Below are 24,827 nucleotides of genomic sequence, written 5' to 3'. Positions count from 1 at the left end.
ATTAGGTACAGAAATCAATTAAAGGGATAGTTTACCCAAAAATGAAAATTCTGTCATCATTAACTCACTCTTGTCATTTTAAACCTATATGGCTTTCCTTCTTCAGCATAACACAAAAAAATATATTTTGGAGAATGTTGGTAGCCGAACAATGCTGGTTTTGAACAGCGAATATAAGACTTTTTAAGGCCTAAAAAATCTTTTTTAAATTTTAGACTTTTTAAGACTCCGCGGAAACCCTGCCGTGGGCACGATTTGTTAAACTGTGGGGAACAGTTTGAGAATTCGTGAGTACGGTTTATAAACTGAGCGGACAGATTGCAAAACCGTCGCCATGGATTATTGTTGTTTTATTATTCACACAGGTGACTTCCTGGGCTCCGTATGGAACAGATAGGTTGGATGGGGAAAAATATATGGTGTTGTTACCTTATGTGATTTCCTCTGCTGGTCCAATGAGATTGGCGTAGAGTTTTTTTTTACTTCCTTCTTTTGCACTCCTGATGATGTTTGGGGCCATTTCATTCAGAGATGTTTCTATGTTCTTTGCCAAGTCTGTTCCAAACCTCATTGTCATTTCATGCAGCATCTTAAATACAAACCAGTACAATTACTTCAGGTGCTTATATCCAAATTACACACTTTCAGCCAAACAAGAACCTTAAAGTCAGCATGAACTGGAGGTTGCAACTGACTACCATATAGTGATGTTTTTCCGGGACAGAATAATAAGTTCAATAAGAAAAATAGTGGGTGTGATAAAGTAATGAAAAATACTTCATATTTGGCAGACGCTTTTATCTAAAGGCACTTGCATTGTGTTCAATCTATACATTTATCAGTATGTGTTCCTTGGGATACCCTTTTGTATTGCTAACACATTGCTAACAAATGAGCTATAGGAATTCACAGAAATATAATTACACTGATTTTTCTTATCTGCCTGGCACAAAGAAATATAAAAATATAAATTAGGATAAGGATTTTAAGCTTGGTTAACATTCGTTTGTTTAATATTTAACAACACAGACTTACTTTTTTAACTTACTAAGCTCCTTCATAAATGTCACCTGTTGTTTCATTACAGGAAAAAGTCTTTCCACCATCCTTTCTGTGAGACCCAGCAGAGTCTCCCCATCAATTTGCTGCTCTGTAAAAAAAAACCAAATATTTCATATTCTAAAGAAGAAATAATAAATAAGAGAGAGACATGCCACAGAAGTACAATATATTTACCTAGATAATTCAATTCAATTCAATTCAATTTTATTTGTATAGCGCTTTTAGCAATTTTCATTGCCGCAAAGCAGCTTTACATAGTCAAAAGAATTATTTAAGTTTATATGAAATGTGAATTTGTATGAATCAAAATGGTCAGTTTGTCCCTGGTGAGCAAGCCGAGGGCGACAGTGGCAAGGAAAAACTCCCTGAGATGATAATAGGAAGAAACCTTGAGAGGAACCAGACTCAACAGGGAACCCATCCTCATTTGGGTGAAACAGAAAGCAGTAAATGATCTGCATTTATACAGTGTGTAGGGTGGGAGGCAGTTCAGCTATAATAGCTGATGTTAATTGATGTTAATATGGAGTCCAGGTAGTTATTGAAGACCCAGGTAGACTTGTAAGAAGTTCCAGTCATGAACTATCGAACTGTCAAGTCCCCAGAGAAACAGTTGCCAACACCAGTCAAGGCCAGAACCATTTTCTAGGTAGAGAGAATCATTCCCAGACACCAGACGCATCCCAGAGAGACACACGGGGCATCCATGTGACGAGATCTTCAGCCAGAAGCGGGGCACCAGGATGGGTCAGACAGGTCCGGAGGGCGACAGGAGGAGAGAGGAAAAAGAAAGAGGGGGGGAAAGAGAAGAAGAGGAGAGATGGCAGTTAGGTATGGTCACAGTCACACAATGTATAATGTGAATGTATATTAACTGTAGAGTGCAAGCAGAGACTCCGGCAGGACTAACTATGATAGCATAACTAAAAGGGAGGAGCCAGAAGGAAACACAAACATGAGGGCTTCCTGACATGTAAAGCAAACAATCACCTCACCGTCAGCAAACCTGAGTGATCAATGAGAGTGAGGAAGACAGCATCCAAACATACCAGTTCACCATAATACTCTACGTCCATGAGTCCCCCAGATCTGCTCCTTTACCTAAGGCAAATCTATTTATAAAAATGCTTGGCTAAATAAATAGGTTTTTAGCCTGGACTTAAACACTGAGACTGTGTCTGAGTCCCGAACACTATTTGGAAGACTATTCCATAACTTAGGGGCTTTGTAAGAAAAGGCTCTGCCCCCAGCTGTACAGTAGTTTTCATAATACGTGGTACTGACAAGCAGCCTGCATCCTTTGATCGAAGTAGGCGTGGCGGATTGTAAGACACTAGCAGTTCACTCAGATAGCAGAAGGAAATTAATTAACATCCAATCTCTTATGTCCTGCACACATTGCTCAACTTTTTCTGTAGTAAACTGTTTTTTTTTTCATCTGGTTTTGCTGAAACGTATACTTGTGTGTCATCAGCATAACAATGAAAACTAATACCATGTTTACGAATTATGTTGCCCAGAGGAAGCATGTAAAGGGAAAAAAGCAGTGGGCCTAAAACAGAACCCTGTGGAACACCAAACTCAACTTGAGAACATGAGGAATGGTCACCATCTAAATCTACAAACTGATAACGATCAGTCAAATAGGATCTTAGCCATGAGAGGGCCGTTCCCTTAATTCCTTCTACATTTCTAAAGGAGAATACTATCATCAATGGTGTTAAAAGCTGCACTGAGGTCGAGTAACACAAGTATAGTGACGCAACCCTGATCAGAGGCCACTAGGAGGTCATTTACTACTTTAACGAGTGCTGTCTCTGTACTGTGATGAGGCCTAAATCCTGACTGATACAGTTTGTTTATGCTATTTTTATGTAGACATGAGCATAGCTGCTGTGATACTACCTTTTCCAGAATTTTAGAGATAAAGGGGAGGTTTGATATCGGCCTGTAATTGGAAAGCTGACAGGGGTCAAGGTCAAGTTTCTTGATTAGTGGTTTATTAACTGCTAATTTAAGGGATTTAGGAACATACCCACTGCTGAGTGAACAGTTTATTACTTTCAACAGGGGTTCTGTTATTGCTGGAACTATCTGCTTGAGAAAATGTGTCGGTACAGGATCTAATTCACAGGTTGACGATTTTGAAGAGGGGATGAGTGAAATTAGTTCTCTCGTTTCAAGGGGAGTAAAGTATTCTAGGTTCTGATGTGATGTAATTAATTTATCATCTGTATCACTTAAATTGTCTGGTTTCTAAGCCTGAATGTTTTGCCTAATATTTATGATTTTGTTATTGAAAAAGTTCATGAACTATATAGAATTTCAAATGCATAAAATTTAAATCCCTGTTTTTGTACGATAGCCAGATTATCGTTGTAAATAACTGCAACACCTCCTCCTCTACCAGTTAGACGAAGCTGGTGTATGTAGCTGTATCCAGGAGGACTAGCTTCTCAAACCCAGCCCCTTATGGTGCAAGGCTATTTCTAGACTTATTTTTACAAAATCTTTAGGTAAAAGCAGACAGTTTTGCTTCTTTCACCACATAAAGAAAACATATCTCAGTATTTTACTCCTAAATCCAGCAAAACCTATTCATGATTTATTAAAATAAGATTACAATTAACCAAATATAAGATTATTAAGCTCATTTCTAGTCAATTGAAATTGTTACTAAAAATTCAAAAGAAAAATGTCTTGTTTTATTGGAAGTAAATTTTATTATTTTTAAGGAATTACATTTTTGAAAGAAGCAACATTTTCTCCCAATAGAACAAGAGATCTTCACCTTCCATTAGACTAGAACTAAGTTTATTAACCTTACAATAGGTTTGTTTTATTCTTATTTTAAGGAAGTATAGATAAGCTTGGCTAGATTTAAGAAAATTTCACTTGCTAAGATGTCATGTTTCACAGTGTTCAAGAAACAGATGTTTAAAACCAGCGAATTAAGTATTAGCAGATACTTCTTGACATTAATAAGACAAATAAAAAAGCAGCATTTTATTTTACAGAAATAAGCTCAAATTGCTCTGTACTGAATATTTGACTCTCGTTGAGGTTTTAAACATTAGCATGTGACTTGAACAGTGACAATTGTGATATATTCTTCATAAATAAGGTGAAATGTCATTATTTGTGAAATGCTGTAGTAATAGAGGAATATGATCTCTGGTCTCAAACTTAAAAACTGCTCAGAATTTTCAGGTTCTATGCATGCTTCATTTATTATTATTATTATTATTATTATTATTATTATTATTATTATTATTATTGAGTCTCAGGGCCTGTGTGAATGAGGAAGCAAAATCCAGAAGCAGAAGTTTTAGACCCAATATTATCATCCCTGCACTGGCAACCTGTTCAGTTTAGAATTAATTACAAAATAGTATTACTTACATACAAGGCTTTAAATGGTTTAGCTCCCACATACCTAACCAGTCTTCTGATACGCTATAATCCACCACGCTCCTTAAGATCACAAAACTCCGGACTTCTTGTAATTCCCAAAATTTCAAAATCTACAAAAGGGGGCAGGGCTTTTTCATATTTAGACACAGTTTCCCAGTTTAAAAGTAGACTCAAGACGCATCTCTTTAATCTGGCATACGCGTAATTCATCCCATAACTTCATACTCCAGTACATCTATCCTGAATGGCAACTACGCTAATTCTCTCCATCTGTTCTGTACTTTTCTACCCATCCCGAGGCATCTGGAGATTGTACCAGCTTCAGTAGACAAAGGCCAACCCTGCGAGGATCCTGAGGCATCCAGAGAAGGACCAGCTCCAGCTGAATTCTGCCTTATTATGATTGGAGCTACACATCCTGCTCCTGTGCTCCCAGTGATCCAGACCCCATCTGCCCTCTGCACCTACTGACTCCCTGTGCTGAACTGGACTTCATGTTAATTTAAAGAATTTCTGTCATATTGTTCTTTCACCTGCACAACACACATGGTGTTATTTCTATCTGTTATCACCCAGATGAGGATGGGTTCCCTGTTGAGTCTGGTTCCTCTCAAGGTTTCTTCCTATTGCCATCTCAGGGAGTTTTTCCTTGCCACTGTCGCCCTCAGCTTGCTCATCAGAGACATTTTATTCATTCATCTCATTATTATCTAGACACATTTTTCTCACACATACACAATTTATTATTATTATTATTATTATTATTTTAATTATTTTTTTTTTTTTATGGTGTTCCATCACAGCAGGCTGAAGAATTTGACTGTATGAATTTATAATAGTCTGGATTAAAAGTGTAAACTAACAAACACAGCAGAAAACTAGAACTAAAACAGTGGATTTATTTAGAGTTTATTTTATGGAGCAGAAGAAAAAAAGACAGGATTAAAATAACAAACAAAGAAACAAACTCACACATAAATAAACAAACAAAAAACATATATACAATAAATAGACGCATACAAACAAAAACAGGGTACCACAATGTCCATAAAAACAGTGAGTTAAATAATTCTGCAGCCTGTATTATGGTCCAGGTAACCAGATGGGGAAGTTCACAAATCCTGGACTTGAGTAAAAGTGGAGATTCAGCAGGTAAAATATTACTCAGGTGAAAGGAAACGTCCTCCAGTTACATTGGCTCTTGACGAAGGCGGTCGCATCTGCTCTCCCTCCCTTATCTCTCCCCGCTTGCTTCTCTTGTCTGTCTTGTGAATACTATTCAGAGACTCTCCTCGCCTTGCTCTTGAAAATAAAAAGGAATATGGATTTGATCAAGTGGTCTCTGAATGCAATTGACACGATCTTCTCGACGAGGAGTGTGGGTTCTGGGGAACCTACTTGTCCTGCTGGGACGTTTGCTGCTGGATACACGATGGACGGTTGGGAGAAGTGGCGCATTGTGTGCCTGGCTGCACTGTCTCTGGAGGACGTTGAAGATATCTACCTATTCGGAACTCTGATAACAGGGATTCTGCTGATTGGATTAGGTGGGATACTTGGATATCGAAAAATCTTAAAAGCAGTCAGTCTCCACCCAAAGAGACTGGCTGGCTGGGAAATAGTGGTGACGAGAGCTGTCAGTAATCAGACTGTGGTTCTGGACCGCAAATTGGATAACATCTTGGTGAGACTAGCAGCTATGCAACGTGATTTGGACAGACCTGGAGACCAGTGATGGACATTAAATATCTGTGAAATTGGCAGATATTGATCGAAACCTGGAAAATATGATTTTCTTTTCGGCTGCCCCTTTTCTTTCCAGCTACTGCATTTCAAGGCCGTGGCTGGAGACATAACAAACTCCCCGAAGACCAAGATAACGAGACGCTCTGGAATCCTACTCCCCCCCCCTTCAAGGACACCTGGCGCAGACTATTACGGGATGTTACAGGCTTACAAACTGACACGCACGCACTCACGCACACACATAACAGCTACAGATAGACACTCTACCTTCCCCATATCCAACGCCTTCGTGTGCTTATTCCCTTCAGTGTGGGCAGGCGGAATCGGGACCAGCGCTCTCTAGCTGCAGGGACTGGAGCTGTTTGCCTACATTGGACATTTCCTATCCCCTGTACCCTAATCGTTGCAATGTTTATGTCTTGTGTTTACATGTTTTTATGTGCTTGTTGCTGAGGTATTTTTGTACCCCTGATCGCACACTGCCCTTTTCGAAGGACAGTCTGGGAGGGGATTTTTTTACCCTCGTTATCCTAATGTATCTATTTCTTATCTTCTATGATGGCGCCGGTTAGGTGGCTGCCGTCGCGACTCTGTGGTCGCACAAAATCATTTCACTGCATATTGTACTCTGTATGATTGTGCATGTGACAAATAAAATTTGAATTTGAATTTGTACTTAAAGGTCTAACAGTACTTACCTTTAAATGTTCTTATGTATCAGCACTAAGGTTTAGCATTAGGTTAACGTAGCCATCGTAATGGTAAAATAATCTCTCTCTCTGCTTCCAGACTGTAAACATGATCTGTCCCTGCTATCTGTAACTATTGTATCTCTGCTTATGATTTTAAACACCTGCTACATGGTTGAGTGTTTCACTAAGGGGAAAGCAAATCACGCATTTACACAAAATAGTCAAAAGTTGGCGATATTTCTTCTTCTAATGCTGCGCATCACTGCTGTTATTTAACACAACACCGTGCAGACATGTAGTGAAGGAGAAACTATAAAAGTTTGTTGAGGGATATAGTGAAGTAAAAGTAAAACTTTAGTAAAAAGTTTGAGTAAAATGTCTCCACTAATATAAATACTCAAAGAAATCACAGATGCATGAAAACTGCACACACACACACTCACACACTCACACATTCACCACATGCGGTTTGACACTGAATATATTTTAAATGTTGTACAATAATCGTATGTGAGGTTCTCTGGCCCCCCCTGGGAATAACACAATCCTGGAGACCTGATTTAGTACCAGTTACTAGAAGTAGAATCATCAGGATCCAGATGTGCAGCTGTAGGTGGTTCGACAGAGTATGGGGGTGAATACTTATGCACCTAACAGATGTCTTATTGGCAATAAATTTGTAAAAAAAAAAAAAAAATAGTGTTTTATGTTTGAAATAATTAAACTGCCATAACGTCTTATATTAAAAAACAAAGTGAGATAAATAAAGAGAGAGAATCACAAGGACACCACACTGTGTTTATGTTGGTGAAAGGTCAGAATTTATACTTATTATAACTTGTGCCATTTACATGAAGTGTTCCAATAGTTATGGTGTTCTCTGTAGTTAACCTTCTAGGTATTGTAGTCGATGTTCAGAGATCCACCTCCATCACTTCCTCTGTGGTTATGGTTTGTTTTCTACATGTGAAACTTCTCAGCTGAGCAGCCATGGAGAAGAAGTTTCCCATTCTATTCATGGTTCATATTTATTACACAGAATTTTAGTTTTTGTCATCACTTAGTGTGAACTCAGTCTGCAGAACGTTCCTGAAACATTTTGCACTTGTTTATTATTTTTTTCAATGGGTTAAAAAACATAGATGTTCATGAATGGACAAAGAGTCCTGGACAGTCTGACTTCATGTCTGGGTTTTAGAAAGAAAACCATATTTCTACAAACTTCTTGTCTGGTGTATAATTAAGGTAAACCTTGATGCAACACGACAGGTGTTCGAGTCAAAGAGGGACTTTTGATTGTACAGAATAACAGAACTCAGTCCTGAGAGATAAACTCCCTTTATGTCTCTATATAATCCCCTGATACACTAATGCACTTATCCCAGTGTCTCACTAGAGCCTGGACACCATCAGGGTAGAAAGTTCTCTCAGTACACCGGAGCCGAGATCGGACTGTCTGTCTGATTAACATCTGAAACGCCGGCCTCCCAGGAACTCCTGTAATGTCCCAAACATGTGTAAACATCTTGGAGCAGGTCAGGACTGTATGGAGGACGTGGCGATACCTCCCAGCCGAGTCCCTGTAGTGTGTGAGTGGTGTTGGTGAATGAGTGTGTGTACAGTTCACACACACAGATGTGTCTCACAGCGTTCCACTCGGTAAATGTTCATAATCTCCACAACTGCAGTGAGCTCCGAGACACCTCAGCCAGGATCGTCATTCACAGACGTACGACCTTTAAAACATTCGCACCGTTCAGACGTTCTACTGCGGCTAAGAGTTTCATCACCGTACTGTGGCTGAAATCTCCTGTAACTGTCGATGGCTTTTACACCTTCATTCACCAGAAACAGTTTGACTTGAACGCCCCTCGTAAACCCCAGCACCTGCAGTAGTACACACTGAGACTGAGGGTTGATCTGGTTATCTGGAGAACGACATGGATGTCAGAAGAATCTGGAAGACACAAGTTTGTGGAAACATCACACTGGAGGAGCTTAAAGCCGTCCGTATACTGTAGCACAACGTACACAATGTGTCAGACTGTAGCAACCCCCCAACCCCCCCCCCCCCCCCCCCCCCCACACACACACACACACACACACACACACACACAATATCCAGTGTTTTTATACCTGTAACTGTAAAAAAGTTCCAATTGAAATAACATCATGATCACAGGGAGCAAAACCACTGATCAACTAGTTTGTATTTTGTTTGTTTGTTTAAATAAGTTCTAATTACAAAAGAAAATATTCTTTCATATTTCTCAAATCTGTCCATCTGTATAAATAATAAGTGAAAACATTTAAGCAGTTTGAAAATACTGAGGGATTTGCACAGTAAAGTTCAGGAAAAAGAGAAGAGAAAGTGTGTTATACTGCAGCATAATCTCAGTACTGAGAAACAGGAGGAAAATCTCCCCAACACACACACACACACACACACACACACACACACACACACACACACACACACACACTCTCAGTGTATATATAGGATGGAGAGACTCTCACTCCTCCAGCATCCATCACTCGACTCGTCTCTCCTGGATCTGGAACTCTCACTCCGCTCCGTCTCTGTGTGAAATCAGACGTTCTGCTAGAATGAGGAACCTGACGGCTCTGCTGCTTCTGCTGTCGCTCAGCTCTCTGTATCTGGTGTCTAGTGGTGAGTCTTACATCACTCTGTAGTGAACACATTTATATTGTAGCTAATAGTTTGATTTATGATAATAATAATAATAATAATAATAATAGTTTTTTTCTTTAATCAGCTACTATCAGGGCTGACGTCATGAAAACCTGCTGTCAAAGCGCAACTAAAGCGGCAATCCCACTAAAGAACATTGTGACCTACTGGAGGACCAGCAGCAGCTGCCCCCTACAGGCCATTGTGTGAGTCTCACCTGCTAGATAGAATTATAGTATTTTATTAACATTTAAAACTAATGAAGCAGAATTAAAACAGAGTTTGGTGTTGACCCGTGTAGCCCACGGATTCACACTGTATATTTATAACGTCTGCTCTTAGATTATTCTCTATTTATCCAGCATCCCTGTGTCTCTCTGTTTGTGTTACAGTTTTCAGATGCTAAATAAGGTACAGAACACCATTCGTACAGTCTGTGTGGATCCTACAGCCGTTTGGGTCGACAGTCACATGAGGAAAGTGGATCTTAAGAACAAAGTTGGTGTAACAGCAAAACTCTGAGTCTCAGCGTTACACGGGATTACAACACTGAAGACTAACTTAATATTTTGGCAACATTTTGTAATTACTGTTTCTGTTTATTTTAAAATATAAAAATATGCATTTTGTAACTATTTATGTATAGAACTGACATTCTCAGCCGAGTCTCAGTGTGACAGCATCACATGCTTCTTGAAAGACTCTGTTCTCTCTTCAGGTTTGTTTTCAATAAATGATTCAGTAAAATAAAATGAAGTGGTGTTGCACATAAGTAACATGTAACTGTCTCTAATAAATACACACACTGTACAGTATTTCTTTTGGTTTCCTGAAAGTTATTGATTTATCTTTTTTCATAATTGTGATTAATGAAATAATTACAGTCAGGCCTCATGAGGAGAGCATTAAAGTATTAATTAAACATTAGTTGTTGGAAAAATAATGTGTAAGTCTGGTCTTAACTTTAATTAATATGCTTAAGACTTTTCTTTTCTGTTGTGTGTGTAAATATTTACACATTCAGTCAAGTTTTTATAAATATTTATTGCCAAAAATTATTTTATTTGATTAAATCAGAACACCAATTAGTAAAAAGTAAATAATAAATAAATTGTCAGCAAATTGTCTATTATTATTATTATTATTATTATTATTAACGGTACTGGTCTAAATGTTTCCAGGGTAAGATTATAACTGGTAATACTCCCTAAGTCTTAAAAGATGGTAACTTCATGCTCCATATTGAGATTTTATTATAATTATTATTTAATTTTTAAGCTTAAAAAGTTCATACACTTATCAGACACAATTTATAAGGTTCTTGTAAGGTATTATAATATGATCAGAAGGTTTCTACACCCATAAATCGAGCCCCACACGGGGTTGTTGACCCTGACTCCTCATGTGGTAACACGTCCTATACTCTGTATCCAGACGAATATACAACACTCGTCTGCTGGAACCCTTTTCTTTAACCTGAACATGCAAATGTGTTTTCTATCGTCTGTCTGTCTCCACGTCTCTCTATGACTAACAAATTAATGGTTTTGGTTCTTTTGATGTACATGATGCAGGACACCTGGACAAAACCTAAATGTGTCTCTTTGCTGATAATAAACGGAGATCGTTAGACATCATGCGTGCATGTGCGGTCATCCGTCTCTCACGGTTGTTCGGGACCCAACCGGTAAATGTGTCGAAGTGTGACACACAAAACACAACAAGCCTTAATTCTTTTTATTTCATGTTAAAATCTGACAGATTGGACACTTTTCTTTAGTGAAAAAGAAAATAGTAAAAACAGCAGGACTTAATATTGTTTCTTTGTCGGCATTAGATAACTGAGAAGTGTGAGAAAGTCAAAGGCTAGGTGTTGCATCTTCTGTTATTGGACATGAAGATGAGTGAAGGTTTGGATCAGGTGACATTTGAATAGCGTGACAATCTGTCATGTCCACCAGGACAGGCTCGACCTGATACTTACAGGGATGACTCTTTCTCTTCATTTTAAACGTGAGAAAGGCTACCATGAGTGCACCTTAGACAGAACAAGTCCCTTGTATGAAACCGTGTACTATTTGTATATAGTAACATAAACACGTCATCCTTTAATTGGATAAATGATTATGTAAAGATTTGTGTTATTCACAATACAGTAAGTGCAAACACTTCCACCCATTTTCCTGGCCCAAATGGAAATGCCTGGTGAAGCAGATCCCAGACCCACAGATTACAGTATGATAGGACGTACTGAACAACTCCTCATGCAAACTCTGGATTTGAGAAAACCTGAAAACAAAATATGGAAGGTTTTATATTTTAATAGTCTTTTGTAATCTTCATCAGAATTCAATACTTTCTGTCCATCTAGTTGACATGTGTGCTACACACTCATTTATTTATACCCACTGTGGGTTTTGACTTCAACTCCATATCCAGCCTTCACCATCGATCGGTCTGTTTTTTAATTAAAAAATTAATTAATTCTACACATGTTCACTTGATTTGTTTGTAATCCCCCCAGATTAAAGCTGTATGTAAACACATTGAGCTCATTATTTATTATGTCATTTCAACTCCAATACCGTGGGCTGGAATAACTTTCACTAGAACTAATGTTCAGGATCAAAGATAAGAGGAAGGAAACTACGTCATAATACAGCAGGAAGCTGAGTACTGAGAAAAACAAGAAAAAAAACCTCACACACACACACTCTCTCTCAGTGTATATATAGGATGGAGAGACTCTCACTCCTCCAGCATCCATCACTCGACTCGTCTCTCCTGGATCTGAAACTGTCATGAAAACCTGCTGTTCAAACACAACTAAAGTGAGGATCCCACTAAAGAACATTGTGACCTACTGGAGGACCAGCAGCAGCTGCCACCTACAGGCCATTGTGTGAGTCTCACCTGATTAATACAAATATAGTAATTAAATTTCATCTGCATTAGAGTCAAATAAAGCAGAATCAAACCCTAACCTTAGTGCTGACTCACGGAGACTAGAGATTTATACATGTTCATAAGATCTGCTCTCAGATTATCAGTGTCTTTTGTTCCTCTTTTTGTGTCACAGTTTTCAAACTCAAGGCAAAGAAAAGAGAATCAAACACATCTGTGTGGATCCTACAGCTCCTTGGGTCGGCAGTCACATGAGAAGACTGGATCTGTCTAAAAACACTCAACTTTAAAAAAAAAAAAACTCTACTACACAATTTAACTATATTTTGTAATGATGTTTTTAACATAAAATATGCATTTTGTAATTAATTATTTATATAATTGACATGATCTCACCTCTAAATCTCAGTGTGACAGCGCCACCTGGTGTTTTTAAGAGTGTGTCTGTTCTGACTTCATTTTTGTTCTCGTGTCGTTCAGTATTGATGATGAAATGAAGTAATATTACCCACATGTACCATGTCACTGACTTTAATAAACACATACACTCTACAGTATTTCTAATGGTTTCCTGAGACGCACTGCTTTATTTGTTTTAAAATTGTGATCATTACAGTTAGGACATTTGAGACATTATTACATGTTTTTAAATCACATATATGCTAATTATCTGTAGGTGTGATCTTAAATCGTATGTTCATGCTGATGACATTCAGTGGATGTCTGCAGTAAAGCAGGAATAGACAAACCCCAGACTGTTGATTAGTTGATTATTTGTACTTGCTCAGAGGAGATGCTCTATCCATTTCTTTAACTTTAAAAAGGTGTTCGAATAAAACTGTACGTCAGAATATCCTGTACCATCACTTACTGTGAAACTCTTTATAAAAACACATGATAAATATGTGTACAATGACAAAGGTCATATTTATTTCATCTTAAGAACATATAAACAACATAAACAAGTAAACAATTAATTAATTGTCAGCCAAATAAAAAAACAAACATTTTTTTTGGTGCTTAATTATGGGCAGTTTAAAATATAATTCTCTTATAATCTGTTACGATTCCTAAACAACAGTTAATTAATTCATTTAAAGCTTTAAGGTTAAAAAGATCAAACATGTATGATTCAATGTACTTAAATATTTAGCAATTATTTGTATTTTTCATTTTTTTGCATTTATATCTCATGTACAAATTCTTCTAAAATATCTTTTATCCTCAGATTCTCTTCATCCACAAGTCTGAGATCTATTACTTCTGTCTTCATTCCTATAAAAAAAAGGAGAAATAAAAAAACAGATGTGTGTGAAGCTCTGCTTGAGGAAACACTCGTGATAATTTCTCCCCAGTTCTCAGGTTGGTGTGAGTATCTGACATTACTGATGTGTTAGACACATTTACTAACATGTTTAGAGAATCAGGAGAGTCTTTATGTAGTGTTTAATAAAGCTGGAGATGAGTTCTGTAGAGTTTTAAAGAGGGAGGGGACTCTGGCTGCATTCACACAGTTGCGTCACAGTAACGCTTACACACATTGGACGGATGTCTGTGTCACGGTGTGATTGACAGATCAGCAGCCAATCATTAATTTCTTAAACACAACAGCCTTTGGAGACAGATGTTCCTAATAACATTAAGTCAGTGAGACGTGTGTTGATGGAATGCAAAGAATATGAGAAAGTAGGAGAAGAGTTCATACAGCAGTGGAAAATGCAAAATGGGATCTACATTGGAAAACACACTTGGAGAGACGAAAGCAGATACCTTAAAAGATGTTTTTTTTTTTTTTAAAGATGTTTTCTTGACAGTCCCCTGTCTCCTGTGGCAGTAATGCACCTTTCTCTGGAGGCCAAGCAAACAGACTCACAGAAAGACTCCTGCGTCACCATCAGCATGTAGTTCCCTGAGTTCCACTGAGGAGTGAACAATAGTTCAACACTTCACCGGAGGTGGACATACAACACTTCCCATCAGTCATTGCACCTTGCTGGAGCACGGCCAAAATGGCGAATTGAAAAAGGATTTATATGTTTCTTATCATTATTATCCAGGCTGATATAATATAAATGACAATAGGAATCTGTAATTTCATTAAAAAAGTATTTAATTAATTGTAATGACGCAGGTCTCACGAGGGGCAGAGGCGTGGTACGGTAAACACGCGGTTGCCAGGCAACGTTGCCACAAGGTAATCAGCACGAACGCGCCACGTCTGGTGGCATGTCTCTTTAAGGGACCTGATACCTCCGTACTTTGTGCAATCATTTAGGTAGCACCGGTAAGGTATCAGGGCCAAGGCAAGGTAGGAAGGAAAGAAAGACAAAGCGCGCCTAAAGTCGACAGACAGGGGCAAAGACCCAGCCTATGCCTCCCCAAGACGCTGGCGAGAGAGAGAGAGAAATAGAGAGAGGAACACGCTTCAGTTTAGTGTGCGCTTTATGTCTAAGTTTAGTACTGCAAAGCACAAATAGGTTTACTCTCCTATAAATCCTCTGTAAGGGCAGAGACCCCGAGGGAATCACAAAAGGCGGAGCTCTGTTTTTGTGTTTCAATTTTCAGAAGGGACTCCCATCTGAGGCCGCGCCCAATAGAGTGCTGGGAGAGGCTGGTTGGCCAGGGTTATGGCTGCCCATGTGGGTCCATTCTGCCACTCTGCCATTGCTCACCAGTCTGTGCCCGCATGCCAGCTGGGCACTGCCACCAGACCTTCACATTGCTTTCTTTCCATCCTCCCTCCTTAAACCCTTTTCCTGCTACATTTTTCTAATTAAAATTCCCCTATTTGCTCACAAATTATCTGCTAATTTTCTAGGATCAGACGTTCCAGATGTTAAATTTTCACAGAAACGACTGCAGTAGGCTTGGAGCCACCTCGGCCAGCATCAACATTTACAGACGTATGGCCACAAGAGCTAGTTTAAATCAAAACAGCTGTTCTTCCAAATCTTGGATGCAAAAACAGGGTTTCTTCCTGCTGCCTGTTCCTCCTAAGGCTCGCGTCATTACAATTGTGCAGCATCAAGTGTGGAATAAAGTTTGAAGTTGTTGCATCTCCATCAGTAATCTTTTAGCTATAATGAGCACATCACAGTCTGTGTTTTATTACCCACAGTGGGCCCACAGACTGCAAAACTAAACATGACAATACACGAGGTATCATGTAGTCTGACTGCTGATGTTTACTGATCGCCAAAAGCCACATGTTCCTCCTGCAGGCCCAAAGCTATTAGTCACTAGAGACTGCTATGAAACTGACACCCAGTACATTAATAATCAGGAGATAAAAATGTTTTGCTCTACACTTTAATGCTTTATGTAGGGGAGATCTTTGAGCTCAGGGATGATATTAAGTTATTTTAAGTCAGGACTCTAAAGTCCAATTAAACTCTCAGGTCAGTCCTGTTAAAGACAGAGTTCAATAACAAGTCTTTTATAATTTTAATCAATTCAATTAATAACTCAAGTCTGACTCTCGACCCCAGTTTATTCCGCTCCGTCTCTGTGTGAAATCAGACGTTCTGCTAGAATGAGGAACCTGACGGCTCTGCTGCTTCTGCTGTCGCTCAGCTCTCTGTATCTGGTGTCTAGTGGTGAGTCTTACATCACTCTGTAGTGAACACATTTATATTGGAGCTAATAGTTTGATTTATGATAATAATAATAATAATAATAATAATAGTTTTTTTCTTTAATCAGCTACTATCAGGGCTGACGTCATGAAAACCTGCTGTTCAAACCCAACTAAAGCGCCAATCCCACTAAAGAACATTGTGACCTACTGGAGGACCAGCAGCAGCTGCCCCCTACAGGCCATTGTGTGAGTCTCACCTGCTAGATAGAATTATAGTATTTTATTAACATTTAAAACTAATGAAGCAGAATTAAAACAGAGTTTGGTGTTGACCCGTGTAGCCCACGGATTCACACTGTATATTTATAACGTCTGCTCTTAGATTATTCTCTATTTATCCAGCATCCCTGTGTCTCTCTGTTTGTGTTACAGTTTTCAGATGCTAAATAAGGTACAGAACACCACTCGTACAGTCTGTGTGGATCCTACAGCCGTTTGGGTCGACAGTCACATGAGGAACGTGGATCTTAAGAACAAAGTTGATGTAACAGCAAAACTCTGAGTCTCAGCGTTACATGGGATTACAACACTGACAGTGAATCTTAAAAACAAAACCGCTGAAGTAGGAAAAATCTGAATTAATTGACCAAATTTTTTCATCATGAATTTTACCATAAATATGCATTTTGTCACCTATATTATTTACATATTCTTACCTCTATGTTTCATAGTCATAGTGTGACAGCGCCACCTGGTGTTTTTAAGAGTGCGTCTGTTCATCATGTTTATTCTCAATTAATGATTCAGTAGAATGAAATGAAGTGCAATAACCCTGTCTTTAATCAGTATATACAGTATATACACTATGCATTGTTACCTTATAATTGTATTATTGTCCACCCATGACCCTTTGCCAGGTCACTGGTTTTCCTTCCTTGGATCACTTTTGGTATGTCCTGACCACTGCAGACAATTTCAGATAGTAAAGATAGTAAATTCATGGTCAAAATTAATTTACTGATAAAAATGTCACACACTTGTGTATAACACACTAGGATGCAATTCATAATGATGTTTAAAATGTTACTAAAAACAGGGAAGAAAAAGGTTAAAATGCAAAAAAAGAAATGCTAAAATGTCAAATTTATTAATTTTTTAAATTATTATTATTGATGTTATCTGTTATCTTTAGAGTTTTCTTATGTCCATGATCAATATCATCTGTCTTCATTATGAATTCCTAGAAAAAGAAAAAATCATATTCTTACAAAGGAAACACTATCTATTACTTTTATAATTATTTGTCCTCCCATTCTTTGTGATCTATCTATCTATCTATCTATCTATCTATCTATCTATCTATCTATCTATCTGATTATATGAATATATGTTTTACTTCTGTTCAATAATAAAACCATTAATATAATAAAACACCACTCTTACTTGTACTTATTTGTATTTTTGTGTTTGTTCGTTTATGTTACTTGAATTAAATCAAAGAAATGCATTTTCTTAATGATATAAATTTTATCATTCTTGGCAACTGATGGGAATATTGTAGATTGTATACAGAAGTGATGTTCAGGAGGAAGAGAAGAGGAAGGATGTTACACTGCACTGTAAAGTCTAAAAATCTCCCTCTCACGTGATCCTGGTCTGTCTGAACTCAGGACTCAAACTCAATACAATCACAGGAAACCTTTATGGTGTAATTTCAGTCAAAGTTGACTTCATCAGTAATGAGCTGGTGTGGGTGTAATTATTCAGGTGCAAGTTCACAATCTCATGTCTGATATTAGATTCAAAGTTTCCTCGTCATCTTTCCACCAGGTGACTTTTAACATTTCTTTTAAAGATTTGGTAAGAATCAGTAAATTTTCCCAACTTTGTCAACTGAGAGTCAGAAGTAAACCAGAAGAGAGACGCGCTGTGCAAATGAGCAGAAAACGAATTGATTGCTATTTCTGGACAAAAACAACGTGATGGGAAAATCCCACTCAAGATTATTGTGACGTCCTGCAGACCAGCAACAGCTCCGCAATAAATGACAGCGCCCCCTGGTGTTGGTTACAGTTTGTCTTTTCTGTCTTTATAATTAATGATTCAGTATTGTCTCATTGTTCCACACATTTGATGATTCAGGCTTTTGGGGTTTTTGATATTGGGGACGAACATAAACATTGTGACACATTGATACATTCCACATAAATCAGTGTATTTACAGGGAAATTTACATGTACAGCATTTAGCCCTTATCCAAAACAACATATGCTTTGTAACAATGTCAATAAATGTGCTACACAAATTATATTTAATTGTATAAACTCCTTTTTAACCTCAGCTTTATACCCTGTTAAAACAACACATCCAGACTGGACATATAAAACACACACACACACACACACACACACACACACAAATTATCACTCAGATTAACTCGACTACCTTAAAACATTGAGGGGTTGGGGGGGTAAACGATTCCCTGATTATCTCCCTAAAAAAAACTCCTGTTTGTTTATCAGTTCTGTTTCATATCTGACCAACTGCTTATATCATTATGAAACCATGTTCACACTGGCACATGACAAAGTGACTGATTTTATTTGATTTCTGTGCATATGTGTGGCAGTGCTGCAATTTTATCTACTTACATTTACATTTAGTCATTTGGCAGACGATCTTATCCAGAGCGACTTACATTTTTATCTCATTACACATCTGAGCAGTTGAGGGTTAAGGGCCGCGCTCAAGGGCCCAACAGTGGCAACTTGTGGTTGTGGGATTTGAACCTGGGATCTTCCGAACCATAGTCCAATGCCTTAACCACTGAGCTACTGTACCCCTGACCTACTTATAGACTAAATACAATGGAACCTCGGATTACGGGCATAATTCGTTCTGGAAGCAGGCTCGTATTCCAAAACACTCGTGAACCAAATTTACTTCTCCCATAAGAAATAATGGAAACTCAAATTATTCATTCTACAGCCCCCCCCCAAAAAAATACATTTCAATAATTAATACAAAATATAAAGTAAAAATTAAACAAATTAACCTGCACTTTACCCCTAAAAAATTTAAAAATAAATCCCTACAACTAAGTGTTTCCATTTGTGCATGCAGGCGCTGTGTGTGTGTGTGTGTGTGTGTGTGTGCGTGTGTGTGTTGCTGTGAGTGCAACGTTACTCGTAATCCGAGGTTCCACTTTATAATTCATGCAATAGTGAGGACTTCATGAACTTTTTTAATAATAAAATTGTAAATATTAGGCATAAAATTGAGGTTTTGAAACCGAACAATGTAATTGATGCAGATGTTAATCTAGCCATGTCAGATCAGAACCTAGAATACTTTACTCCCCTTAAAGAGAATGAACTAATTTCACTCATCTCTTCTGCAAATTCATCAACCTGTATATTAGATCCTGTACCGACACATTTTCTTAAACAGATAGTACCAGCAATAACAGAACCCCTGTTGAGAATAATTAATTCTTCACTCAGCATTGGATATGTTCCAAAATCTTTTAAATTAGCAGTTATCAAACCAATAATTAAGAAACCTGACCTCGACCCCTGTCAGCTGTCCAGTTACAGACCAATATCAAACCTCCCCTTTATCTCTAAGATTCTGGAAAAGATAGTAGCGGAGCAGCTATGCTCATATATACATAGAAATGGCATTTAAAAATATGATTATTCGTGATCAAGGTTGTGCGTGTTGTGGCTTCACAAATGCTTTGCTGCATACCTCGGTTGTAACGAGTGGTTATTTCAGTCCAAGTTGCTCTTCTATCAGCTTGAATCAGTCGGCCCATTCTCCTCTGACCTCTAGCATCAACAAGGCATTTTCGCCCACAGGACTGTCGCATACTGGATGTTTTTCCCTTTTCACACCATTCTTTGTAAACCCTAGAAATGGTTGTGTGTGTAAATCCCAGTAACTGAGCAGATTGTGAAATACTCAGACCGGCCCGTCTGGCACCAACAACCATGCCACGCTCAAAATTGCTTAAATCACCTTTCTTTCCCATTCTGACATTCAGTTTGGAGTTCAGGAGATTGTCTTGACCAGGACCACACCCCTAAATGCATTGAAGGAACTGTCATGTGATTGGTTGATTAGATAATTGCATTAATGAGAAACTGAACAGGTGTTCCTAATAATCCTTTAGGTGAGTGTAAAGTCAATACAGCTACATCACTTTGCTAATCTAATCTAAAAATGGAGCTTGTATGAAACTAAACACAACATGTAACTTAAACACTCACTTTGTCACAATAATAATAAAAATATTGAAAGTAGGGAGAAATGACATATTTGTGTTTTAACTATGTTCCTGTCCCCTTCTCTCTGCTTCGAACATGAACCAAATTCCATTCTATATTATAAATACAGTATGGTAGTTTATGATGTTTAAACGCAGTTAAAAGTTTGTACACCCCTTCTAACTCCATGGTCGTCCCTGATGTTTATTTCTCTCTACACTGTAAAACAATACTGAAGGTGTTTATTATCCAAAACACACAATAATCTCCTCTGAACAGTTGATATTGAGATGTTTATCTGCTCCTTCTGCTCTGTAAAGCTTCATAACGGCTCTAATCTGAGGTGCTGGTTGTTAACTGGTGATTTCTGGAGCTGGTGACTCTAAATGAACTTCTCCTCTTCATTCCACTTGACAATACTGATGATACTATTGCAGAACAGCTGAACTTCATGTCTTTAACCAGCTATTGTTTTAGAATGTGGAAAAATAATCACTAAACAACCAACACTGAATTATAAGGTGTGTCCAATCTTTTGACTGGTGCTGAATACACTGCGAAGGTGCTAAACTCCTAGACTATCTGATAAGAAATTAAACATTTGGAGTGAGCTATTATGGAGAGGTTATGACAGATTCCTTACACATTTACACTCAGTATTGTACAGTATAGTTATGCATTATTATTATTATTATTATTATTATTATTATTATTATTATTATTATTACGTTATTTGTTTTTTTATTTATTAGGGAATTTATTTGAAACCGGTGTTTTGTATCACATTTGCAATAGATTTTGTTTTATTTGTGCCATCTTCATGAAGCGTTGCAATAATTATGGAGTTTTCTGCAGTTCTCAGTATTATTGTCTGCATTAGTTACACATCCATCACTTCCTTCTGCTTTTATGTCCAGACCTTTTCACTGAACACCCCAGAAACTTCCTACACTGAACATCCCTGTATCAGCAGTTATCATCTTATTTCATACAAAATTCTTTAAAAATATAATCTTCCTGCAGGCCATGCTGTACTGTGTGTAACTGTAATCTGATTTACTGAGATTTCTCCTGAAACACGCTGAAACTGAATAAAACCCAAGAGGTAGAGATCTGTGCTGGGAACACTGTATAGGGCAAAGACAATTCAAAATATATATAAATAAATAATACATATATATTTGTGTGTGCTTAGATGGAAGCCAGGCTTCAGACTTCAAACTGTGCTTCGGATGTTTCAGTGAGAACAAAAGTTATCGTTACTTTTTGAACATGTAAAGTTTATTACTACTGGAACACGGAAATTACAACACAAAAATGTAGAACTCTCAAAATGAGTGTATTATTTATTTATTTTGCTTAGTCATGTTTGTCTAGTTGGTTAAAATGAAATAAAAGTCAGTTGATCATATTGTCTAGATTGTTCTGAAAAAAGTATATGTCACTCTGTTCTGCAGCATCCTGAGCCCTAAACATCTTTATTAAAAAAATAAAATAAAATAAAGGGTTTTAGGGTTAAACGATTGTTCTGGTTATTATTCTGTTTATCATAAGAAGTTGATTATTTTATTAAAACAGGATGTCCCAGAATGTTTATTCTTTCTACACCACAAGAAAATTTCCAACAATTACAAACTTTTTACTTTAAATAAAAATTGTTAAGAGATGATCCATCAATTTAATTTTGAAAAAAAAAACATATATTTTTGTAAGACTTTGTCTTGAAATTAAAATTCTGGATATAAATGTACACGACAGAATTGAACGAGCCTGGAGCGACGGTAGTGAGGAAAAAGAAACCTGGAGAGGAACCAGACTCATAGGGGAATCCGTCCTCATTATCATGGCCATAAATAGAGCTCTTTTTAACTGTGTGCTATGAGATCAAAAGTGCGGTGGTTTAACAGGAAATGTGTAGACAATAAGTCCATTTTGTTCATATCACCATCTAGTAGAGACTTGTGTAAACAGCGAAACTGTTTGTAGCAATTTCAGTCCTTAAACGACTCGTTCTAAGCCGTCATAGTAAAACTGTTTGTAAGAAGTGTGACCCAAGCCATCTCCATTGTTATTCAATCAAAAAGTTCTCACAGTCATCCTCATGTGATCTCTCCTTGTGATGAGAACTCCAGAACTGAACTAGAAGAAGTGCACTATAATAATTCAGACACATGAGAAGGGGTCATGATCAGGAGAGCCATCGACAGAGAGAGACAAAGAGGGACAGATAGAGAAAACAGTTACATTCAGTGTCACACAGTGGATAAGGTCATGTACTGTATAGTTAGTGCATAGCGGCACTGTCGCGTTGTACCTCCAGGGTCCGGGTTCGATTCCCACCTTGGGATCTGTGTGTGTGTGTGTGTGTGTGTGTGTGTGTGTGTGTGAAGTGTTTATGTTACAGTACCACATGTTTGGTGGGTTTCCTCTGGGAACTCTGGTTTCCTCCCACCGTCCAAAGACATGCGTTCCCAGACCTGAGTGATCAATGAGAGACAGCATCTAAACATACCAGTTCACCATTAAACCATTCAAATCAACACTGTGGGAATCTGAAATGTGTTTCTCTGATAGTTAATATCATGCACTTAGATTATTAGCTTGCTGTACTGTATGACTTAACAATATATTGGCTACAACTTTTCAGCTTCAGAACTATGGAGGTTTTATGTTAGATACCTAATGTATGAATGATTTTGTCCACTGGTAACGTGTAATGATGATCATTATACAGAACTAAATAGTGAGAGAAAATAGAGAAAGTTTCCTTTGAATTATGTTCAGGAAAAAGATGAAGAAAAGAGGAAGAATGTTGTACTGCAATAGGATGTCTGGTACTGAGAAACAGGAGGAAAATGCCCCCCAACACACACACACACACACACACACACACACACACTCTCAGTGTATATATAGGATGGAGAGACTCTCACTCCTCCAGCATCCATCACTCGACTCGTCTCTCCTGGATCTGGAACTCTCACTCCGCTCCGTCTCTGTGTGAAATCAGACGTTCTGCTAGAATGAGGAACCTGACGGCTCTGCTGCTTCTGCTGTCGCTCAGCTCTCTGTATCTGGTGTCTAGTGGTGAGTCTTACATCACTCTGTAGTGAACACATTTATATTGTAGCTAATAGTTTGATTTATAATAATAATAATAATAATAATAATATATATATTTTTTAATCAGCTCCTTCTGGTACTGACGTCATGAAAACCTGCTGTTCAAACCCAACTAAAGTGAGGATCCCACTAAAGAACATTGTGACCTACTGGAAGACCAGCAGCAGCTGCCACCTACAGGCCATTGTGTGAGTCTCACCTGATTAATACTAGAAGTTGTCCTAAGACTACTCTTTTTTTACATGTAAATTTTAACCCATCATGACCAGGTTACAGCCGGGACAAGCAGACAGAAAACTTGCTTGTTAACTGGTTTGGTTTCATATCAGACCCACTGCTCCTACATGCATGAGAATAAACCGTGTTCACACTGGCTCATGACAAAGCGAAATATTACTGTTCAATTTCTATGTACATGTGACAACTTCAGCAGCTGCAACAAAGCAAGGTTTTCACATTTCTATACAAATTCGATAACACGGTAAATAAACGAATCCAAACAACTAGTTCCAATGATCAGTTCCAATTTACTGTTGAACACAATTCTGTTATACATGACTTATTATTAAATATAAATAGAGATATTACATAAAGAAATAAAGTTTAAAAGAAAGTAGCTCAGATCTTTGCTGCCTCTTTTGCATGTACAAATACATTACAATTAGTAAATATCATGAATGCAATTAGCTCACTTTGTTAATCTAATCAAAGAGTTAAGCTTAAATGAAACCTGTAAATGAAGCTTTAAAATCAAACATTTAAACACTGATTAGTGCATTATTACTGTCCCATTTTATTGGTTCGAACCTGTAGCCTAGAGATGTGTATATTTCACTTTAATTCTCCAACATTGTGTCTTTTTTTGTGTGTCACAGCTTTAAGACTGTAGTCGGAAAGATGCTTTGTCTGGATCCTGATGTAGCTTGGGTCAGCGGTCACATGAAGTCAGTGGATGCAAGAAAAAATCCAAAATCAAAACCCTGAAGCTCAGTGTTAGAGAGCATTTCAACACAGAAAACTATTTAAGATTACCGACCTGCTTAAGTACTTATTTAATACGTAATCAAAATGTTGTAATTTCTGTATTAATTTCTGAAATAAAAATCTATTTCGACAAAATGACATTGTCTGGTTATTTCTGGGTGATTGCGAAGCATCAACATATGTGAAGTATAACAAGAATACTTTCGGTAAATCAAGTGGATAATTTCTGCACAACTGCTAAAAAACTGATCAATTAAAGTGTTAATGTTCTGACTCAGTTTTATTATACACACCAAAATCTCTGGAACTTTTTAGAGTTTATTTGTGTAAATTCTGCCTTATATAAGATACTGTGTACTAGAAGT

At 37.7% G+C, this 24,827-nt stretch overlaps 2 protein-coding genes across 6 annotated transcripts; both read left to right on the top strand.

Annotated features, from left to right (window-relative positions):
* Positions 1 to 9,413: 9,413 nt before the first annotated feature.
* LOC128531502 (regakine-1-like) lies at positions 9,414 to 10,434 on the top strand. Its single transcript, XM_053505389.1, has 3 exons — positions 9,414 to 9,585; positions 9,692 to 9,812; positions 9,999 to 10,434. Exons 1-3 carry the CDS (start codon positions 9,522 to 9,524, stop codon positions 10,126 to 10,128), a joined length of 315 nt encoding a protein of 104 aa, XP_053361364.1. The 5' UTR covers positions 9,414 to 9,521; the 3' UTR covers positions 10,129 to 10,434.
* Positions 10,435 to 13,790: 3,356 nt separating this feature from the next.
* Positions 13,791 to 24,518, top strand: LOC128531500 (C-C motif chemokine 4-like). Of its 5 annotated transcripts, none has more exons than XM_053505386.1 (4): positions 13,791 to 13,872; positions 16,030 to 16,106; positions 16,213 to 16,333; positions 16,520 to 17,535. In XM_053505386.1, exons 2-4 carry the CDS (start codon positions 16,043 to 16,045, stop codon positions 16,647 to 16,649), a joined length of 315 nt encoding a protein of 104 aa, XP_053361361.1. In that variant the 5' UTR covers positions 13,791 to 13,872; positions 16,030 to 16,042; the 3' UTR covers positions 16,650 to 17,535. The 5 variants fall into 5 exon arrangements, with proteins under 5 accessions (XP_053361361.1, XP_053361359.1, XP_053361360.1 ...); XM_053505384.1 differs by having other exon boundaries at positions 13,805 to 13,872; positions 15,999 to 16,106; XM_053505385.1 differs by having other exon boundaries at positions 13,805 to 13,878; positions 15,999 to 16,106.
* The last annotated feature ends 309 nt before the right edge of the window (positions 24,519 to 24,827 follow it).

Source organism: Clarias gariepinus, chromosome 10 (genome assembly GCF_024256425.1).
Source record: "Clarias gariepinus isolate MV-2021 ecotype Netherlands chromosome 10, CGAR_prim_01v2, whole genome shotgun sequence".
NCBI classification, from domain to species: Eukaryota; Metazoa; Chordata; class Actinopteri; order Siluriformes; family Clariidae; genus Clarias; species Clarias gariepinus.
Note: the sequence above shows the minus strand (reverse complement) of the source record. Positions and strands in the feature narration are given on the sequence as shown.